Raw genomic sequence first — 23,186 nt, forward strand, 5'->3', positions numbered from 1 at the left:
TGACCCAAATATCTGTGCCTTTAAGGTACTATCCGTGTAAATTTGATGTGAAGCCAGGTTTGGAACCCACATTAAATTCTCACATTGCTATAAAGAAATACTCAAGACTGGGTAATTTATAAAGAAAAAAGTTTAATTGGCCACAGTTCTTCAGGTGGTACAGGAAGCATGATGCTGGAAACTGCTGGGCTTCTAGGGAGGCCTCAGGAAACTTACAGTCATGATGGAAGATGAAGGAGGAGTGGGTACTTCACATGGCTGGAGCAGGAGCAGGAGCAGGAGAGAGGGTGTGGTGTGGGGGCTGGGGGGATGCTACACACTTTTAAACAACCAGATCTTGTGAGAACTCACTATCATGAGAACAGCACCAAGAAGATGGTGCTAAGACATTCATGAGAAATTTGCCCCCATGACCCAGTCACCTCCCACCAGGGACCACCACCAACATTGGGGATTACATCTCGACATGAGATTTGGTAAGGACACAGATCCAAACCATATCAATGGTCTTTCCCCTAAAAATATACCATTTGCACATACCTGTATATATCAATAAAATAGCTCAGGGATTTTGACTGGAGAGGGTGTTGGGGGCAGTAGGAAAGGAAGAGAGAAGAAAAAGAAAGAGATGAAAATTTCTGGAAACAAGCCCTGTCTCATAAGCTAAGTTATCAGAATCAAAGGATGAAGCATTCTGACACAAAGGGCTAATGTATCTTGAGAACTCTGGATTTGTGCATCTACTGTAGAGGCCGTCAGGGATGACACGATGATAGCACGGCAGCAAGGAGGAGGCTCTTAGTAATAAGAGCTGATCAAGATCCAGAGCACTGTGAGGTCAGAAACAGAACTTTTAGTGAGTATAAAAGAGTTTACATGAAATAAGAATTAAAATACACAATATACCAGAAAAAAACCTATAACTTCTTAATAGGAACAAAATAACCAATTAAGGTATTCTAATTGTTAAAGGTAGATCTTCTTATTAGAAATAGAGGAATGAAAGAAGTTATTTTTCTCCTGGGAATAAAATGAAACCCAAATGTGTGGGAGTCAGAGGCAGAGATTTTGAACTTTAATAAATAATTTTATCTTTGTGAGAATGCCAGGGGCAAACTGCTAAAGAGAAATGAAAGAATCAAGTGTCTTCTTTAATCCATGTGTATGTAACTTATGTTTGGATCCTGTATAAGAGCTGAGACTCTGTTTACTTGAACTATGATAATTGTCTGTATTTCAAAAGTCGTGCTTAAATATATTGTTTGTAATTCTTACTAAATTTTCACATTGACATTCTTCCTTTATTCTACAGTTTCTGTTGGTGCATATATAAAACACTGATTAGTGCATAATTTTAAATATTTAGAGAATAAGAAGCTACTAGATGGTATGTATGAAGTTGTAGTTTCAAAGGACTGTCAAAGTACTGAAATGCAGCTAACTTTGAATTTGGATTATGTCAATTTTCCAGTAAATTCTAGATTTCTGATCTAGCAAAATCAGTATCAAAGGCTAATTTCACCATTATTTTCTGCCTACATATAGCTATGGAACGATGTGAGGATAAATGGAAAACTATATCCTTTACCAGTATTCTGAAATCAGCAATTTTGTTCCAGGAAAAATCTTGACCCCTAGATTTACAATATTTAGCATCTAGTGTGCAGGAACACTGACAAACTGTGATTCAGGAAAGGCCTAAATAATTAAAGATAATGGTTTTTATATTTTGATGTCTTCAAACAGTTTATTAGGACTTTTCTGAGGGAAACAAAATATCAATTGTAAGAGAATATATTTTTATAATAACGCCCAGATTACAAAATCAGTAACATCAATATTACTAATTTAGATAAATGATAAACATATAACTATTGGCCAGGGGCAGTGACTCACACCTGTAATCCCAGCATTTTGGGAGGCTGAGGTTGGCAGATAGCTTGAGCCTAGGTGTTTGAGACCAGCCTGGGCAACATGGTGAAACCTCATCTCTACAAAAAAATACAAAAATTAGCTGAGCATGGTGTTGCATGCCTGTAATCCCAGTTATTCTGGAGGCTAAAGTGGGAGAATTGATTGAGCCCAGGAGATCAAGGCTGCAGTGAGCCAATCACATCACAATACTCCAGCCTAAGTGACAAAGTGAGACACTGTCTCAAAAAAAAAAAAAAAAAAGGAAATATTAAATGCTTATGTTTCTTCACCTAGATTACAAGTTACCTAAATTTTAAAGATTAATAAAAATACTTATTTTTGTAGGGTTGTTGGAGAAGAAAAGTTATTTTGCAAGTGCAGGGTGACACTTAGCTGGTTCACAGTGGTACAAACATTTGCTAAAATAAAATATTTCCAAATCAGTTGATATAGTGCTACAGCCCCAGCTACCAGAATCCTTAGCCGGGGATCTCCCAGACCTCCACATGATCCAGCAACTATCACGACAGGCATCTCTTGGACCTTGTTCTAGTGCTGTGGCCTGTGTTTTAAAATATTTAATTATCACCCTAGTTTTTAAATATTTAAATATCACCCTAGTGCAACGTGACAATATAATAATAACGTAAGAAAGGAGTCTTTATTTGAGAAAGCAAAGAAATTCAGTGAAATGATTCTGAGACAATCATAAAGCCATAGTATGGCTATTCCCCTTGGTCCCCAGGGATAATTGTAAGACTGAATAATAACATCAAATCAGAAGATGTCAGACAAGGAACTGGAGAATGTTTGTTAAACAAGTTCATTCGTCTGATGATGTAAATACACAGTCATTTTAAAAGCTGGTTTTGGCTCTGGTACTGTAGTTTCCTCTTTCCTCTCCAAGTCTCTTACTTCTTGGAGAATTTGGAAGAAGCATACTAATCCAAATCCTCAATCTTCACTGGGGCGGCCGTCTTCTCGCAAATCCAAAAAATTTCGGCACTACAGCGAGAAATATAAATATTTCCTTTTTGAAAATAAGCACATCCTTTGGATCCATTGATCTGGTCCAGTTCTTTAGTAGTAAATCTGAAAATTAATTTCAAATGTATTACAAATTCTATATTTGAAACATGATCACTATTTAGTGCTCTCAGTTGCTCTTACAGCCAACGTCATGTATCTGAATATTGAGAGACTTCTGCCTCCACAAACCTTCAAACTCTGAAGCTGCCTAAAACTGGCACAAAATCTGCCTAGAGCTGGCACATCTGGGTTCTTTATTTTAAGTTAATCATGATCCCAGGTAGAATTCTTTAAGAAAATACCTAAATCCTGGGCTGAGAATTTGTATGTCCTTCAGAAATATGGAATTCCATTAATGAAAGCTACTCAGTTCAGCTTACATTAGAAGTACTTGAAGTTCTTTGGGACTTTATGAAGAAAAACATAAAAATAAAATCACGTTCTGTTATAAAAAGCTATCACATTTTACTATGCACAAATATAACTTTTCACATAGTTATACATATGTGGTGGGTAAAAAGAGAACAAGACAGACGTTAAAAGAGGAAATGAATGACTATATAGATATGGTGCTGACAATGGTATTCACTTCCTCTGCTAAGAAGGTGATGTTAACCCTGAAATAATCTCTTTAGAAAATTATACTTGTCAGGTCTAAATTTTCTGTGTGCCCAACATTGTTTTCTCCTAAATGACCTGCATTACACTGCCATATTCTTTTCTTGCTTCAGGGCTAGGCTTACTAAATCTTAGCCTGGGCCTTTACTCAGTAGTCAAGGAAATGGTTCTACAATCTGGAAGCTCAGTCTCTCTAACCTGAGTTTGACATGCTGGCTTATCTGACAGCTGCATGTCTCAGGGGCCAGGGTCTGTAGGTTCCAAACCCTGCTGTGGGGGCCACCTCCCTCACACTTTGATTAAGAGTGAGTAGAGAGGCCAAGGATGATTAAAATCCCTTTGGGAGAAGGGACACATCTTAGATTCCAACATGGAATGTGTTTACATGATGTCATGGTACTACTCCTGGAAACCCTCAGTCTAGTAGCAACACCTCAGATTAATATTAATCAGTTCACATGATGGAAATTCAGTGCATCTTGAATTGGAATTAATACATGAATTTAATGAATGTTCTCAGCATAATCAATTATGCCGAGTATTGCTCTTGTCACGAAGAGTAACTGTCACTTTTTTTGTTTGTGTATTATTCTGCATGTGCTTTTTGTCATTATTATTAGTGTGAAACCAGACTAGTTGACTAGATATGATTAATAACGGTGATTAGAGAATGGGGGATTAGTGTTTGAGTAGAAGTAGCTACGATGAAACATTGGGAAATGGATGAAGATAAAGTGTATCCAGGAAGAAAGTAATAGACCTAGCATTGCTTGTGATTTAAGGAACTGCTGAGTCACAGCTGAAGCATGGCATCTTTGACAGAAGATGAGTGATTATTATTCAGTTTAAGAAAACGGACAACATGCTTTAAAGAATGAAACAGGAGGGAGGGGCGTGGATAATTATTTGTTGGGGGAAGAAGGTAGATAAAAAGCCATTATGGATACAAATATCTTGTTAGATAGAAGTAGTAAGACCTAGTGTTTGATAGATTATTAGGGTGAATACAATTAACAATAATCTACTGTACATTTCACAATAATGAGAAAATAATAATTTGAATGCTCCTAGCACAAAGAAAAGATAAATATTTAAAGTGATAGATATCCCAATTCCACTTATTTGATCTTTACACACTATCTGAGTGTATCAAATTATCTCATGTACCCCAAAACATATGCATCTCTTACGTATCAATAAAAAATTTAAAAATCCATTAAGATGCCAATGATCTTAAATTTTATCTAATATAAAAATACTATTATATTTAAAATATTAATACAGTTGTTTCATTTAAATGTACTTATGATGAGAGGTGTTCCTCAAAATTTTTTTTTTATCATCTGTGAAAGAATTTAGCAAACCTAATATCCCCTTACACATTTTTGTTGACATCTATTTTTTTCATAACTTTAAATAGTTAAAAAAATTGAAAGTTTCCAAGTGTTATATATTCTATTTGTCCTTTAAATATTCTCATCCAAACCTTGAAGTGGAAGGTTTAGTTCATTTTAATTCATAAAAGATACTTGCCATACATATGTTGTAATTTGCAAGTCCTCAACATGACACTAATTCTTGAACTAATCAGTCAATTCAGTCTTACCTTTTGTTAGAAAATGGTTGACAGTTATTTGGTATAAATAAATGTGTTGATGTGTGTTCTTATGACCAGCAGTACCCTTTTGGATTGGAGGTGATGGAGAATCACAACAGCTGAGTGACTGAGTGCATAGTCCCTAAAGTGCAGTTTATGAGCTGAGTGACCTCAGGCAAGTTACTTAATCTCTCTGTGATAATATTTCTACCTATAAAATGGGAATATAACCATGCTTTCTTCAAGGGTTAATATTTATAAAATACTTTGAATGTAGTATTAGGTGTGTGTGTGTTAAATAAACACATTTCTACCAAAAGATAAAGTTCAGTGCCTTGCCGTAAATTTGTCACAGAGATGAAATAAACTATACCTCCTTTCAATATTTGTTACTGGAGCTCTTTTCTCAGTATGTTGTACTCCTCTTTTTATGTCTGTATTTATAATTCTCACAATCATTATTAATTTTCCCAGGATTCCATGGGAAACTTGTGTTTACCCTCAATAGTTAGAGACGTACAAGGATGGAGAGGGAACAGAGCCATCTTCCCAGAACCAACTTCTGCCAGAGGAGTCCCATGATAATCCCAGCCAAAAGAATGAAAACATCAGTAATGGCTGTGACATAAGAAAATCCTGAGAAAACAGAGAAAAAGTTTTATGTGAGTGCCACATTCCAGTTTGCAGAGTTAAGATAGATGAGAACATTCATTAAATTCATGTATTAATTCTAATTCAAGATGCACTGAATTTCCATCATGTGAATCAGATATTTTATTTATTTCTCTCTCATTGTATAGATAATGTCTATAATTAGAGAAAGAGACTCAATCCTACCTTTTCTTCCAAACTGTCTATCTTCACTAGGGTGGAGTTCTTGTCTATGCAGTCCTTTCTACTGTTAGTCCAGGTTTTCTCTTCATTTGTTGTAAAATAATAGCAACTATTTTGGTACCATTGCCACATCTTAGGACATGGATTACATCTGTGGTCTGAAAAGGAAATTATACCCAATAATATAAACTGAATGACCCTGGAGTGACTGGAGAAGGCTTTGAAACAAAATCATTTAATTGAACAATAGGGTCTGAGAGCCAGCACTGTGAAACCATACTGCTTTAGAAGCCTCTGAAAATAAGGTGACCCCTGGTTATGGGTTGGGGCAATAGGGATTCTCTTTTCAGGGCTTAGTCTTCTGGCTTCAGAATTACCAGCTGTGCTTTTAAGCTTTCATAACAACAGGATCACCTAGAAGTAGTTAATGAAATGAGGGGTTGAAGTATCTGGATTGGTATCATTCCAAGATACTTCCCAAATTTGCCTGTGGCTTCAAAAATATTAAATGAATTTGTATATTTCCTTGCTGTCTGTAAATTTGGTGCAACATCATTGAGGTTCATTGGATGACATCTCTCTCTCAATACTCTGAGGTGGTGCATGTGATCAACTTAGACCAGGGCGACATATGCCATCTGACTGGTCAGCAGGTCTAAGTCTGATTACCTGAAGTATGAATGATTAGCTCTTGACACAGTTTGATGGCCATTTGTTCCTGCCTCTTCAGTAGACTGGAGATCTGTGACTTGAGAAATTCCTCCTCCATGGACAAGTTATTGGAGTTGCCCAGTTGCTGGGATAAGTTATCCTGCCGCTGGTGGATGGTTTTCTGAAGTTGACTCAATTTCTCTGAATCTGAGTTAATGTCATTAGATATCTGCAAAACTCCAAGACATGACAGGAGACAAGTTCATATGTTCTTCTATTCTCATAACTGTAGACAATTCTTGTGACAGAAACATTTCTTAATTGTTCACGATTCACTAGTAGCTCTTAGTATTTGAGGTATCATGCAAGAAACAAACCAGATGCCTTTCTATTCCAAATTATTTATAGTTCTTTTTAATTTTATTTACATTTTTATTATTACACTATATTAAAATAATGATTTAATAATTATGTATTTCTGACATCACATCTAAGGAAGGGCCAGTCATTCTGCCACTCATTTTTGTGAAATTATTTTATTTTTGTTTTATTTTATTTGGAGATAGATGATGTAATTGTTGTTTTAATGAAAACAGCATTCTTTGGGACAATGGATATCGCAAACTCTGCAGATGACCTGAGATGCTTGTTTACCAAAAGGTTAAAAAAAGCAGATCTTAATGGCACATCAGACCATTTCTGGTCATGGGTCCATGAAATACGCCCTTTTCATAAGCATTTAAGGTGCTTCATCAGCACAACAAATTTAAGAACCACTGCACCAAAAGCACTAAATTTTAGAAAAGAAATGTCACCCTTCTATATCAAACCAATGGACATATGTTATTGCATTTTCACTTAATTTTTAAATATACATTATTGTAGAAGATCAGCTGCTAATCTCATACTGATTGGCTCCAGAATATCTGTCACTGCTGCTTGAACATCATATTCCTTTTCAAAAGAGCAAGGTACATCATTAACCTCTTTTTGTGTTGACAAAGATATGTCCAAATCCGAATTATCCATTAAATCATTAAAAAGAAATGAATGTGGCAGAGGAGATGTTAGTATCATTCAGCAAATTAACTTTCTTGACTATGAGTTCCCTGTAAGTGAATACCATGCCAATTCACTACTCTGTATACCATACACTTAACAACTCTATAAAGTTTGTATTCTCAGGATGTTTTCCTCATTACTCAAGAACTCCCTACCATGTTCATCCCCAACTGCCCAAGGATGGGTCAGAATCAATAGAACGCTACTTTGTGGCCGTGGTGCTTGAGAGTGGAGCTTCCATTGTCATGTGGAGATGGTTCAACTCTCTTAGTTGGTAAAGTGTATCAAGCCATTCTTCCTCCTTGTTTATATGTCTTTCTCATTCATAGAAATCAGGCTGCTGCTGCTACTTGGAAGATTTCTCTCCACTAGAGAAGTCTCATGTAAGCAGACTGAGCCTAGTCTAGTGCTAAGTCTTCCTGGTAAATAACATAGCATGCACTTCCTTCAGTACATATTTCGTGACTTTATTTCTCAGCCTTGGAATGATAAGTGAATGTGTGTCAGGGCAGAAAAGAGGCTCTTTATTCTAATGAATAACTAGAAACAAAAAGTCTTCATTTAAGTCCAGTTTAGCTTATCAAGATAAAACAATGAATTTAGAACCACATCCTGATAATGTCTTTTGCCGGTTTATTGGGAAGATATGACGAATAGGAGATATATGAGACAGCAGAAAAGTATCAGAGGATTCAGGATGCTAGGACCCATCTGCAATCCAAGCTGATTACACATGGTTTACAAATATGTTTTCTAGTTGCTTTTGTTGGGTTCGATGCGGATATACTTACACATCATCCCCAACGTCACCAGCCCAATCAGCAACATCAGGCAAAGAGTTAGCAGACCCAGGGCAGCATGACGCCAAATGGGAGATGGAGCTGGATGCCCTGGAGAAAGCCCACAAAGCAATTAGCAAACAGAACTGCTTTGTGCTTGTTTCGCTTTGGTTTGTTTATTTCTCACGCTTAGGGAGCTTCCAGATACTAACATTTCTTTCTTGCTCCTTTGATGCCCTCATTTAGAAAATACCTAATATAGGGCCGGGCTCGGTGGCTCAAGCTTGTAATGCCAGCACTTTGGGAGGCCGAGGCGGGCGGATCACGAGGTCAGGAGATCGAGACCATCCTGGCTAACACAGTGAGACCCCGTCTCTACTAAAAAATACAAAAAAAACTAGCCGGACGAGGTGGCAGGCGCCTGTGGTCCCAGCTACTTGGGAAGCTGCGGCAGGAGAATGGCGTGAACCCAGGAGGCGGAGCTTGCAGTGAGCTGAGATCCGGCTACTGCACTCCAGCCTGGGCGACAGAGCGAGACTCCGTCTCAAAAAAAAAAAAAAAAAGAAAAAAGAAAAAAAAGAAATTACCTAATATAAAGTACAATGAGGGTGCCGTCATTGGTTCCTCTCCATTTCTCCACCGCTCTTCTTCCCTTTAAGAGGAAGCTTCTCCTAATTTCAAGGTTTTTGCTTTACACCATTACCCACTTTTCTTCCTCAAGTTTATTGAATTCATAAATGAGAGATCTATAAAGTGCTTTTCTGGATGATACTGACAGTAGGAGACACCTCAAGCTTTTGAGCTCAAAAGTCTCTATAAGGCAGATGTTCTATCTGCCTTGTAAAAGTGGATTCTACTTTTTAAAGTATCTTTTACCTGTTAACAATAACTTATCTATTATTCATGCTATTTATCACCTAATAACTAATGAATGAATACTGAATGAAAGAAAGAAAGAATGTGCAGTCTAACTTACAAACAGCAGAATAGACCAGAAAGCCAGTAGCATCCTACTCGTAGTAGTTGTTGTCTAAAATATCAATGATTGTCATATTTTCCTTAGCTTCGTGTTCCTTGATTTAGGTCCAAATAACATCTAGCCCAATATTTTAGATATAGCGTTACAGTCTCCAGGTGCACCGATATGCACCATATCCACACCTCCCTTTTTCCTCACAGATTAGAATTAGAAGTTAAAAAAAAAAAAGGCAAAAATGTGGAACCACCTTTATTTGACACATGCAAAGTCTATTCCTATCATCTTTTTGTAGATATCCTTCCCTCAAATGTCATGTACCACACAAAATGTAAAGATAAATCTAGAGGGCAGGAGAAAGAAGTTCAGATGACTGACATGATTCAGGAGAACCTGGATAGTTAACATATCTGAAAATAAGAGATGTGGTCTTATGTCCACAGAATCTGGTTTGATTCTTGAACATGGAGACTGCTATTTATTCCAATTAGGCATAAGAGAATGAGCTGAAGACCAGCACTGAGTCTGGGCTTCCCCACATAGCAGTTGTGTGAGCTTGTTAAATTATCTAATTTCTCTCAGCCTCAGTTTCTTCATCTATGTAATGGAGAAAATACTAATATTCGAATATTATCGTGAATTGTCATCACAATTATATCTGTATATAATGTACATAAAATACTACCCAGATACTATTATTACTGGTTCAACATTACAAATTATTTCTTCATCTATGTAATGGAGAAAATACTAATACTCGAATATTATCGTGAATTGTCATCACAATTATATCTGTATATAATGTCCATAAAATACTACCCAGATACTATTATTACTGGTTCAACATTACAAATTATACTTGGATTTCAACTACCCTAAAATTTGAAAAACTACTGACAAAAGAGAAACTAGCTCTGATCCATTTCTAATCCACTCACTCATCTTCCAGTTTTCTCTGAAGCAACTTACATCATCTAAAAGAAAAATGTCCTCTACCTTCTCTATTTTAGAAGCCTCCAATCTGGTTTCTGAAAGAATATCCTCCTGGCATCTCTAACAAGGTATAAATATCAAGGATTATATTCATAAAAAGAAATCTCTAATTCCCCAGGCTCAATTTCTGGCATGTCCAGTCAGAATTTTTCTCTACAACACAGAGCTTCCTGAAACATAGTGATATCACACAATTTTAAAGAGGTTCTGAAAGCCACATATTTTCGCTTCAACCTTGGGAACACTCACTCTTCTACTACATTCCACAAGATTTGTTCCCATTTTGGAGATTTCACAGCACACTGTCTTTAACACCAGCATTAAAGCCGGCACCTCAAATCATTTAACACCTGTCCACTCCCCCAATGACACAGCTGGTGTTCTCTGAACTCCTACCTTTTTTTCTTAGGTTATTTCCATGTCGGTTATTCCTTGCTCCAGCATAATCCTGAAATGCGAGTGTCGCGTAGGTCACTTCTTCAGACATTGTAGAAGAAAACCCTACTTTAAATTATCTAATTAATGTTTCAATATCTTGAGGCCTGGGAACAGGGTGTCTTTTTCAAGGCTGGGAGCTTTGATATAGACACTCAGCTGACCCAGACACACTCCACTGCCCCTCTGTAAGAGGAGAATGACAATTTGTTTCTCTGCAGAGAAAGTGAGAAAAGTCAAATATTCTGCTTAGAAATATTCTCATTAGAATGTTACAGATCTCAAACTGTCTGCTCTGTCAGCATTGTTTCTTGCTGTGCAGCTAAGAAGGGGTGCTTGGAGGCAGAACGGGAGGAATGTGGAGAACCTCCATGATCCTGGAGGTAGAGGCTGCTCTGAATGTTTCAGAAAAGAGTCAGGTTATCCTCTTTACATCTACCTAAGGCTAGCTAATCTGCCTGGAGATGCTGGTTCTAGTTTATTCTCAGCCACATCAGATATTAAGCAGAAACACACATTAAGACAGGAAGAGCTGTGTCACAGACCTGGCTGCTATTATAGGAAATTCAAACACGTGTGTGTGTGTGTGTGTGTGTGTGTGTGTGTGTGTGTGAGAGAGAGAGAGAGAGAGAGAGAGAGAGAGAGAGAGGGATGGTGTTGGTAATGGGGCATGGAGAAGAAATTGATAGCTACTTAGCTACTTAACGTGAGTATGAATGGGAGTGCCCTCTTCTGGCAAGATTGGAAAAGTTCCTAACAGAACAACCACCCTAGAATAATCCTGCAGACAGCAAGGAATACACAGGACAAAATTTTTAAAAGATTTTTAAAACCTGAAGTTTCATGAGAGTGAAAGTGAAAAAAGCAGGTCGATTCTAGAGAGAATGAGACTGGCACATGGTAAGGTGTTTTTGGTTTTATTTATTTATTTATTTATTTATTTATTTATTTATTTATTTTAGATGGAGTCTCGCTCTGTCGCCCAGGCTGGAGTGCCGTGGCGAGATCTCGGCTCACTGCTTTTAGTTCGTTTGTTTGTCTTTCAGTCATTCCTGCAGGGTAGCAGAATTCTTATAGAAAGCATGCTGTATATCCGGATTACAAAATCAGATGATGCTGTGTGGGGCAACCACAGCTACAAAGAGCGCTGAAGTAACTGAATATCCATACAACTACTGGTTAATGAGGATCTCTAGAGTGTCTTTAGGACTTGAAGCCTCTTTAAACTTCTATGTATTTAGATTTTATTTTTTTTAAACTTAATAAAATAACCAACCTCTATTTTATCTCGCTTAGGTCTAAAAATACTCTGAAAAGATGCATCCAGTACAATTGAAGTAAACTCTCTGCACTGCTTTGTGCAGTGAGTTTACTTATACTGTGATATTATAAATTTGAACAACACAACATGAGCAATAAAGAGTTGACAGTTTGTATAAACAGTGTTCTATTATCTGGAAGAACAGGAGAAAACAACATGTTGCACATGTAGTTGGTCATAGGATTTATAGCCATAGGATTTACATACACCTTAAAAAACTGAACCTACTTCTAAACCTACCATAACTTTTCATTAAATTTACTAATTTATATAACAAAGTAAATTGTTGTTAAGAATCTGCGGGAGGTGGAATAATAGCCCTGAAGGATGCCCACGTTCTAATCCTCAGAACCTCTGAATATGGCGGCTCACCTTGGCAAAAGGGACGTTTCAGATACTGTTACGGTTTTTCAATAGTGTAACTGATCAAATAAGCTACAGAGATGCTGTAAATTTTGAAGGTTACAGACCTTGAGATGAGAAAATTACCCTGGATTATCTGGGTAGATGCGATTTGATTACTTGAGTCCTTAAAAATGGAAGATATTTCTTAGATGTGGTCAGAAGGTGATGTGACCAAAACAAAGAAAAGAACGCTCAGGGACATGCAATATTGCTAGCTGAAGAGGGAGGAAGGGAGCCAGGAGCCAATGAATTTGGGCTAGATAATGGAAAAGTAATAAGGAAACTGTTTTCCACAGAGCGAGCCTTTAGAAAGGAATATATCCCTAGCGAGAGCCCTGATGTTAGCCCGGTGAGACTCATGTCACACTTTTAACCTGCACAGCCTTAAGATAATACATGTGTGGCAATTTGTTACAGCAGCAATATGTAGTCAATACAGAACCCAGGAAAATATGGGCGGGGCAGGGGGGCGCTATACATGAGTGATGAAACTAAGGAATCTCTTCTAAAACTTTCCTTTGGGGAGAGGCAGATGATTAGATAACTGTACTTAGGTGGAGGATTTGGTATGAGTTTTGTGGTTTCAGATGACTGGGGAGTGATCTAAAACTTCCAACGCTCATGTCTGTGTGGAGATTTTCTTAGTCAAAGGTGTCCATCATGAGGTACACTCACTCCACAAGTGTGAAGCAGGTACAGAAAAGCAATGTAAAAACTTTCTCTTTAGGAATATTGTGCATGATCTCTAGACACCTAAATGTACATATGCTGCTTGTTCATTGTTTTTTTCCAAATTGATGAAATACTCAAAAAAATGTTGGAGGCTCTAAGTCATATATCAACAAAACTCCACTATCAAAAATATGAAAACAAATAATAAATCTATACTTTTTACTATTCTAGGTGAATTAAGAAAAGGCAGAGACCATTGACATTAATAGGACCAGTTTAAATAGGTAATTACAAAAATAAGAAATTAAGAATGGTTTTCTATCTCTGTTCTGGTCTGTGTCGGTTCCTGCAGGTGGGTTCGTGGTCTCGCTGACCTCAAGAATATAGTCATGGACCTTCACGGTGAGTGTTACAGCTCTTTTTTTTTTTAGACGAGTGTCGCTCTGTCGCCCAGGCTAGACACTCGCAATCTCGCAATCTGGCGCAGTCTCGGCTCACTGCAAGCTCCGCCTCCTGGGTTTATGCCATTCTCCTGCCTCATTCCCCGGAGTTGCTGGGACTACAGGTGCGCCACTACCCCAGTTAATTTTTTGTATTTTTAGTAGAGACGGGGTTTCACTGTGTTAGTCAGGATGGTCTCGATCTCGTGATCCACCTGCCTCGGCCTCCCAAAGTACTGGGATTACAGTTACAGCTCTTAAAGACGGCACAGACGCAAAAACTGGGCGGTAGCAAGGTTTGTCGTGAAGAGCCAAAGCACCCAGGGCACCTGATTAGATTGCTGCTGCGGCTGGATGGGGTGCCCAGCTTTTATTTCCTATTGTCCCCGCCCATGTTCCATTTCTGTCCTATCAGAGTGCCCTTTTTACAATCCTCCCCACAATTGGCTATTTTTAGAATCTGCTGATTGGTGCATTTTACAGAGCACTGATTGGTGCATTTTACAGAGCACTGATTGGTGTGTTTTACAGTGTGCTGATTGGTGCATTTTACAGAACGCTGATTGGTGTGTCTTACAGTGTGCTGATTGGTACATTTTACAATCCTCCTGTAAGACAGGAAAGTTCCCCAACTCCCCACTCTATCCAGGAAGTCCAGCTGGCCTCACGCTCATAACTTTCACCAGATTTTGCAAAAACCGTGTTTGTATCCTCATTTCCTTAATTCTTTCACGTACCTTAAAGTTTCCTAACAAAGTATTAACCTCTCACTATCCATGAAATGATGCTTAGCTTGAACAATGATGAAGAATGTCACCTGGTTCCTAATTATTTGTAAGAGAAAGAAGATTGATAACACTTCTCACATACTTTCTATTATTATGATCCAAAAAGCTGTATCATCTATCATTATTAGTGTATGATCATATTAGTTTAGACATTTCTGTACTTTTCTCCCTTAAAAACTTACAGCATCTCTATAGCTTATTTTATCGGTTACGCTATTAAAAAACTCACTTTGTTACATTTACCAAATTCTTCTCATTTCTTTATTATTTTTTCAACTCTCTTAAATCTTATTGACCTCTACTCCTATCATGATTATCATCAGTGATTTCGAAATTCAGGTGGGTGATAATTCCAATACTCTGGGCTCTCAGTTCTTGAATTTGCCTCCAATAACCTTACCCACACTCAGAAATCAGTTGCTCGCACACAAAAATCAGTCACCCACTAGATGATCCTAGCTGAGAGCTATGCTATTCACCATAGTAATCACTAGGCATATAATGGCTATTTAAATTAATTAAAATTAAATAAAATTTAAAATGTATTTCCTAGGTCTCAGTAGTCATACTTCAGGTACTTAATAGCCACAGGTGGCATTGGCTATGCAATTGGACAGTGCAGGTAAATAATATTTCCATTATTCCCAACATTGCTATTTGAACAGCACTGTCCTAGAGTGCAGACAATTTCATTTCCAGTATGAGAAACTCCTCCATTATCTGTTTCAGATACTTCACTCTCTGACCTCCACCTCCTATCTTTCCAGCCCACTCTCTCTGGGGATTCTGCGCTCTACAGTATTTCAGTGCCCACTGAGATAGCAACCTCACTGACCATGCCACATTTTCACTGTTGTCAGTCCCTCATGTCTCACTGTCTATTCTACCTAGCATGCACCACTTACCGGGGACAATTATAAAAATCATTTTATTACACACAGCTCCAACTTCCTTGCTTACCTCTTCATTATCATAAGCATCTAGAAAATGCAGCTTGGTTAAATCCAACCCTACCTGCTCTGTGCGTACATTCAAATAGCTGAATGTGACCATATTAGCTGGTTTTATCTTACGTTTTTGAAATGTAACTTCCCAGCACTCTTACTAATCAATCTGTTCTGCAAATCTCCTAAAAGATTATTCCCCATCTCTTTTTCTTTCTCAAACTCTCAAGTTTCTTTCTGTCTTCTCTTTCTACAAACTCAGTGGTTAACCTGGCTTTTCCATTAACATTATCTTAAGCAAAAAAAATTCAGAAAGGCGTTTTCTCTGTTTCATTAATCAAATATACCAAAACATCTACATCAGTATGTAAGGTAGTATCCTTTTCAACAGTGGTTAAATTGTACTACCTCATCTAAGATTAATCTCCATCTGTATATTAAAATCCATTCACCTGTCTCTTAAAGATTTCAAGCTTGCAATTTTCCTTCTTTTCTTTCTGGCACTATCAATTTTTCCATTTTTTTCGTCTCTACTTGTTCACTTACATTGACTTCCCAAGATGATGTAATATCTCCCGTGTAAAAACAAGCAAAAGCCATCTTTTGTTTATCGTACCACCATACACATGATCACCCCATTTCTCTAATTTTCTTAACAACAAATGGCTTCAAAAATTTCTCTGTGGTCTTCTCGAACCTCTTCTAATTAGGCCTTTTTCTTCACTATTTCTATAAAAACAATCCTTCTAAAGTCACCATTACCTCAATATAAACCCATTCAATGGCTAGTTCTTAGGATTCATCTTACACATTGTATAAACAGAATTTTAAATAACTGATTATTCACTTTTTATAATAAACTTTCTTCTCCAAAATACTTTGTAACACCCTACGACATCATTCTCTTGGTTTTCCTTTTGCTACACTCACAACCCAATCCTCCTTCAGATTAACTGATTCCTCTTTAAATTAACTTAAGATGTTTTCGTGCCCTAGAGTTCAAATGTTGGTCTTATTTAAAAAAAAAAAAAAAAAAAAAAAAACTTATCCTGGATTGAACTACATTGAATAGTACCCAGAGAAAGGCAGAATAGGAATTAATTTCTTACAGATTCATGACTTGAGATAACAGCCATACATTGATAATGTCCAAAAATTGTTATTTCCATACCAGTGCTTGATCTACAGGATCACATATCTGACTGGATTCTTGGCATATTCTCTTCAATATATTATATGATTTTCTAACTTAACACATCAAAAAATGGGTACTTTTTCCCAATGTGTTTCTTCTTCTTAATAAATGTACATTCCATGTGTACAGTTTCTCGGCTAAAAACTTGGAATCACCTTTGACATTTCTTGCTGCTCTCACATGAATTAAATCTGTCAGAAAATATTGTTCACCTTGGAAAATAGGGAAACACAGTTATTAAATGTGGAAGTATTGTTGATTTAGAAGACCTTAAAAGAAATACTGAGTTAACATGACAGAAGGATTCGTTCCCACTCTGTTCTTTCTGTTCTCACATTTCATGCTTATTTCAGAGGACACTTTTAAAGTGGGGTTTAAATGGGCAAGTACCTAGAGAATAGCAAGAATGACAATTAATTCAGAATTATTTACAAAAAAGAGATAGGGAAAAGTGAAGATGAAAGCCAGAGGTATCCGAGACTTAAAGGAAATAAAAATAAACTAAAAGCAGAAGGAAAATAAATGGCCACAAGGAGGAGACAGAGGATGGATATAGGATGGAATTTATTTTGAAACTTATTAACCCTTGTATTTACCCAATCAGGTGAATATACCTGACCAGCATAATAAAATATCCCAATTAAAATGAAGCACTATGAAAACAGACGAATTGATTCAAATCCCGGAGCAACACTTACTTGCCCTGTGGCTTTCGGCAAGTTACTGAACCTCTGTGCTTTGTTTTTCTTAACAGTAAATCTGTCATAAGTTTAATTCCTGCCACAAATATAACTGATAAAAGCATATAGAAAGAGCAATAAATGGCAGCTGTCATCGTAGAAGTAAGTTTGGATTATTCTGGATTATCTTAAAAATGGATGAAACCTGGGCAATTGTCCAAGCACTGACAGTGAAGCTTAAACAAACGAATGCTCATGAACACAACCAGGGTCTGCCTCAAGCCTGTCCAGAAGAACTCGATTATATCACTTGTCTTCATTCATAACTCTTTCCATGATATACAATTATCTTGATCTTTGCTTTCTATGTTTCTTTACTATCTGTGCTGACCACCCTCTACTATAATATAAGCTAAATGCTTGTATGATTCATTAACCATTGGTCCCCAGAAAATAGAATTGTGCCTGGGACATCTGTAGTGATCAACAAACATATGTTCAAATAAATGATTAATTAATAGTCCCTGCCATGAAATTTTATAGTAATTTAATTGGAAAGTACAATAGTAGCTATACTTAATATTCTGCGAATCCTTAATTCAAATATACTAGATGATTTCACTTTCCCTTTGATACAGACAAGAGACAGGGAAATACTGGGTAGAAGAGGGTGGTTCCTACCACACACGGGGCCTGTCGTGGGGTGGGGGGAGTGGGGAGGGATAGCGTTAGGAGATATACCTAATGTAAATGACAAGTTAATGGGTGCAGCACACCAACATGGCACATTTATACATATGTAATAAACCTGCACGTTGTGCACATGTACCCTAGAACTTAAAGTATAAAGTGTATATATATACTTTATATATATGTATACTTAAAGTATATATATGTGTGTGTGTGTGTATATATATATAGAAGAGGGTGGTTCCCTGGCTTGTGCCTCACCCTCAAGCCAGGAGACTGGCAGCCTAAAATGTGTATAGACATTCCTGTTTTCATGCCCCCAAAATTTGCCTTTTGGCCTGCCATGCCCCCTATTCTGTACCCGTATAAACTCTGAACTCCAGGCTCCAGGTCAGATGAGCAGACGAGGAGATGAGAAGATAAGCAGATGAAAGGTGGAATGACATGGCAGAGAAAGAGAGAAGAGGAGGAACTTCTGAACACCAAGAGGAGTTCAGCTGGGAGTGGTCAGAGAGTAGTTTGGCTGTTGGATGGCCAAACTCTAGAGGAAGATCACCTTCCCACTTCATCCACCTTCCAACTCCCCATTCATCCCACTAGGAGCCACCTCCACAACTCAGTAAAACCCTCACATTCATCCTTTGAGTTCATGTGTGACCTGTTTCTTCTGGGATGCTGGACAAGAGCTTGGAATACAGAAAGCTGTCACACTGGCCCTCTGCCCTTGCAGAAAGGCCGAGGAGGCACTGAGCTGGTTAACACCTAAGCTGTCTGCAGATGGCAGAGCTAAAAGAGCATTGTAACACTGGTGTTCCAGGCACCCACTCCTAGACACTACAGTGGGGCCCGAGCCCAAAGGGCTCACCCCAGCCCCTGCACCTGCCTGTCCACATGCTCTCCCTCCCACAAGGGATTTGAGCTCATGGCAGTCAAACAGATAGACATGCCCCTGTCACACACCCTGCAAGGGGGGCCAGAACCCTCCCATTTCACCTTAATCACATGATTTCCCTCAATCACACTGGGTGGATTAGATGAGATTAGATGGTACTGCTTATTTTTATTTCTTTTTGAGTTGGTTCTGGCTCTGTCACCCAGGCTGAACTGCAATGGCACAATTTTGGCTCATTGCAACCTCTGCCTCCTGAGCTCGAGTGAACCTTCCACTTCAGACTCCCAACTAGCTGGAACTACAGCCACACACCACCACACACAAATAATTTTTGTTTTTGTTTTTGTTTTTTTTGGCAGAAGAAGGGTTTCAGCATGTTGCTCAGGCTGGTCTCAAACTCCTGAGCTCAAGAAATCTTCGTACCTCGGCCTCCCAGTGTGTTGGGATTACAGGAGTGAGCTAGCATGCCTGATGCCTGGTATTGCTTTTTACAAGAAGTACATGTATTCAAACTTCCTGACCTTTATTCAGATGTTTGCCCTGCCTGAAAAACATTGCTTTCTCCTTTCTCCTCTTAGTCAATATTTACCTTTTCTTCAAATATTAATGTAAATCTTAATTTAATGGATTGTTATTTATTATTTAACTTTTTACTTACATATGTTTCGTGTACATATGCCTGATCAACTCTGTGGTATGATGCTGACTGACACATTTTTTCCTTCAGCTTCCCTACTGTTTGTAACAAATGCTCTGTTGTAATTTTGGTCTGATAGTTATTAATTGATTAGTTTATTAACTTTAAAAAAAAAGCTTATTTAACTTTGAAATCCACATGTTTAAGCTTTCTGTAAATGAAGGAGAAAATATTAATTATACTTTTCTATGACAGGAAATCCTACCATTTCCAGATTAAACAGTATTTGGTATTTGTGGAAAGCCTGGTAAGTCAAAGGCGAACAGCTTTGGTGTAAAAGTGGTATACATTCAAAAGTCTGTGAATAGCTAGCATCAGTTGTGAAATACTCACTTCCTTTTGTTTCTGTCTGGAATCATTATTATAACCCCCACAGTGGTCAATATCTTGTCTTTCTCTTTTACACATCCACGGGCCATCCCTGTATATTGATCGGTCTTAGCCGTAATGTTACGTATTTCACTAATTTTCATTCTTACTGCATGTACTCCTTGTCATTGTTACCTTACTTTCTTTAACTCGTTGTTCAGCCAAAAACATAGAAAATGGAGTCTATGAAAGACATCATAATGTAGTGGAAAGAATTTAGAAACTGGGTAAATGGTACTACTTTTTACAAGAAGTGTGATGATTAACAAGTTCCTCAAATTATTTAAACTTCTCTTCCCATGTGCAAAATCAGGATTATAATGCCTGTGATACATATATGCTTCACTTATTCAACAAATATGTATCGGGTAACACAGAAAGTCATCACTTAACATCATTAATTAATAGATTCTTAGGAACTGTGACTTAGGTGAAGCAAGGTAGAACAAAGCCAATCTGATCATAGGCTAATGGATATAAACAAGAGCTAAGTACTTACAGCATATTTCTGGTCACAAAAACATTACCCAAGTTGTAAATAAAGACTCAAAACACTTCTAATAGTAACTATTAAAACAATTGTGAATTATACATAATACATACATTCAGGAAAGAGGAATAAAAACAAGTAAGGTAATTATTTACTCAACTTTTGGTCAAACAGTGGGTGTTGGTGGTCATAGCAGTAGGTTAAATCAAGGAATGGATATTTGCAAAGCAAAAATTATCAGAAGCACCTTCTAAACGAAATAGGTCAACAAGACTATTACCGGTAGAGTGGGCTCCCTGAGTGCTTTCAGACTGCATTGCTTATTGTCTAGTTTATACTGCATTTGTATAGTTATTGACTATTCTACAAATTCTTATTCTATAATAACTTGTGTTCATTCATTCATTCATTCATTCATTTTCCGATCTGCTTATTCCAGCTGTATGGTTTAGGTGGCCAGAGCACAACCCGGCAATTCAGGGACAAGGTGGGCACTGACTCTGGACAGGCCACCATCCCATCACAGGGCACACGCACACACACACCAACATTCAGTCACACTGGGAGCATGTAGACACACCAATTCACCTAACGTGCACAGTTTTGAGTTGTGGGAGAAAACTGGAGGACCTGGGGAAAACCCACGCAGACAGAGGAGACCGTGCAAACTCTACACAGTGGCCCCAGGTAGGAAGCACCTTTTTTTCCTGAAAACATTATAACAAAACAATCTTGTACAAAAGGATGTTACTCGAGAACCTGCTTTAAGTGAATGTCCATCACTATTTTAGAGCCAAGAAACATTTTCTTTTGGGGATAATGGATGAAAATTTTATTACCGAAGATAACTATGTGTGTCGGATAGTGATCAGCGTTATAGAAAAGAGTGAAGCAAGGACGAGGTTTTATTTCAAATTCAATTTTCATCAGGAAATTTGGAATAAGAATTTTTTTAGGCCAGGTGTGGTGGTTCACGCCTGTAATCCCAGCACTTTGGGAGGCCAAGGCAGGCGGATCATGAGGTCAGGAGATTGAGACCATCCTGGCTAACATGATAAACTCCGTCTCTACTAAAAATACAAAAAAGAAAAAAAAAAATTAACTGGACGTGGTGGCAGGCGCCTGTAGTCCCAGCTACTCGGAAGGCTGAGGCAGGAGAATGGTGTGAACCTGGGAGGCGGAGCTTGAAGTGAGCCAAAATTGCACCACTGCACTCCAACCTGGGCAACAGAGCAAGATTCTGTCTCAAAAAAAAAAATAAAAAAAAGAATTCTTTAGCTGTATATAGTTTCCTTAGTGAAGAAAAGGAGAAGGGAATAAGATATTCAAGCAAGTTTAAAATATTGACGCAGAAATAAAATAAGCTAATAATGGGCTTTAGAGGGTGATTGAAAGGTAACTAGCAAAGACTCTGGATTTGGGAAAAGGAAAAGAAGCATTTGTGATATCTGTCTCTCTTTCCTGCAGTTCTCTGCTTAATTTTTGCTGAGTAACTCAACTTACATTTATAGAATGTGGGGAGGGAGCAAAATTAGAATTCAGTGTTATCAAGGGCTAGTTCCTTTGGCCCTGAGAGCCTCTGTCTTCACTCAGCTTGCTTCTTACACCACAAAGTCACGTTAGGGGGATAGACAGAAAGGCAAACATGTATTTTGTGGAACACAGATAAGATATAAGACTCTCAGACTGTGGCTGGAATGATCAAAGATCCAAAAAGAAAGATTAAATTACAATGAGAAAGAGGAATGAAGCAATGGAAAGTCCAGAGTCTGAGATATAGGAAAGGAGTGTCTCCAAAGGCAGAGTGTTAAATACTTCAGGCATTAAATATACCGTTCCAAGCATTAAAGGATCAAGAACTAATCCTGGCACATTCCTGGTGGTTTACAAAAATAAATGGGATATGTTTTATAATGAAATCAGCTGCTCAAGACGTAGAGAATGTGGATACCTCAACAAAGCAATCTAATGGTTACTTTTAATACCATCTTAAAGTTTTTGTTAATAAACAAAAACTGTTTACAATAATTAAAACATCTTCTCAATGTCCTTGGATCTTACCTTTACATATCTGATTTAATGTAACGAATTAAGTTTTCATGTGTGCCTGTTTGGTACCTTAGAGAACAGAATAAAGCTTTATTGGAAAAGTGTCATTTGAACTATAACCTCCACACATTTTTTTTCTCTCTGTTACTTTGTAAAATATACAGAAACACTAAAAAATAATTGAAAAAATAATTCAATTATTTTTTAGTGTTTCTGTATATTTTAGGTAGCAAAATACTGAAGTAAGGCAGTGACAAAAAGAACCTGAAAGAGAGGGGTTACTGTGACAGAATAGCCTCAGGACTTGCTGACGAGTAGGTGTAGAAAGGAAGGAAGAGAGGGAGGATCAAACCGCATTCCAACCCCAATCTTCCAGAAAAGCCTGAGGATTAGTGATGGGAGAGCAAAGAGTCCCTTTTGGCTGAAAGAGAAGTTATGAGAACAGAAGCAGTGGTAGATGAATGGGAAGTGACTGAATTTACCCCGCTTATGATTAGGAATCCCTGAATATTTTAACTGAGATAAGAAACTCAGCAACAAAAATGGTGTTGGGATCTAATGTTTTTTTAAAATTTTTAGTCCTTTCTTAAAATTTGGCATTTGTTTCAAGTGTGATTTTTTTAAATTAAGAATTAGTTTTGGTAAAAATATTTGAATCATACTAAG

At 37.6% G+C, this 23,186-nt stretch overlaps 2 protein-coding genes across 6 annotated transcripts in view; one reads left to right on the forward strand and one right to left on the reverse strand.

Moving 5' to 3' along the window:
• Positions 1-2,556: 2,556 nt before the first annotated feature.
• CLEC12B (C-type lectin domain family 12 member B) lies at positions 2,557-11,144 on the reverse strand. Of its 2 annotated transcripts, none has more exons than XM_003905974.5 (6): positions 10,850-11,144; positions 8,497-8,595; positions 6,662-6,880; positions 5,996-6,150; positions 5,679-5,794; positions 2,557-3,006 (listed from the first exon to the last, which is right to left on the reverse strand). In XM_003905974.5, the coding sequence occupies exons 1-6, from the start codon at positions 10,938-10,940 to the stop codon at positions 2,856-2,858; spliced, it is 831 nt and encodes a 276-aa protein (XP_003906023.1). In that variant the 5' UTR covers positions 10,941-11,144; the 3' UTR covers positions 2,557-2,855. The 2 variants fall into 2 exon arrangements, with proteins under 2 accessions (XP_003906023.1, XP_017801143.1); XM_017945654.3 differs by having other exon boundaries at positions 6,662-6,872; positions 10,850-11,138.
• The window catches only part of CLEC1B (C-type lectin domain family 1 member B), a 43,013-nt gene continuing 24,899 nt past the window's right edge, over positions 5,073-23,186 (forward strand). Inside the window, exons 1-2 of one of the 4 annotated variants that reach the window (XM_003905965.5) lie at positions 5,073-5,820; positions 13,518-13,570. The gene's annotated coding sequence lies outside the window, so the exon portion shown is untranslated. Of the gene's footprint in view, positions 5,821-13,517; positions 13,571-13,908; positions 14,429-19,807; positions 21,159-23,186 lie in introns of those variants that run through there. The other 3 variants (XM_031650258.1, XM_031650257.1, XM_021922030.2) reach the window with 3 other exon arrangements.

The sequence above is a fragment of the Papio anubis genome, chromosome 9, assembly GCF_008728515.1.
Source record: "Papio anubis isolate 15944 chromosome 9, Panubis1.0, whole genome shotgun sequence".
NCBI lineage: Eukaryota > Metazoa > Chordata > Mammalia > Primates > Cercopithecidae > Papio > Papio anubis.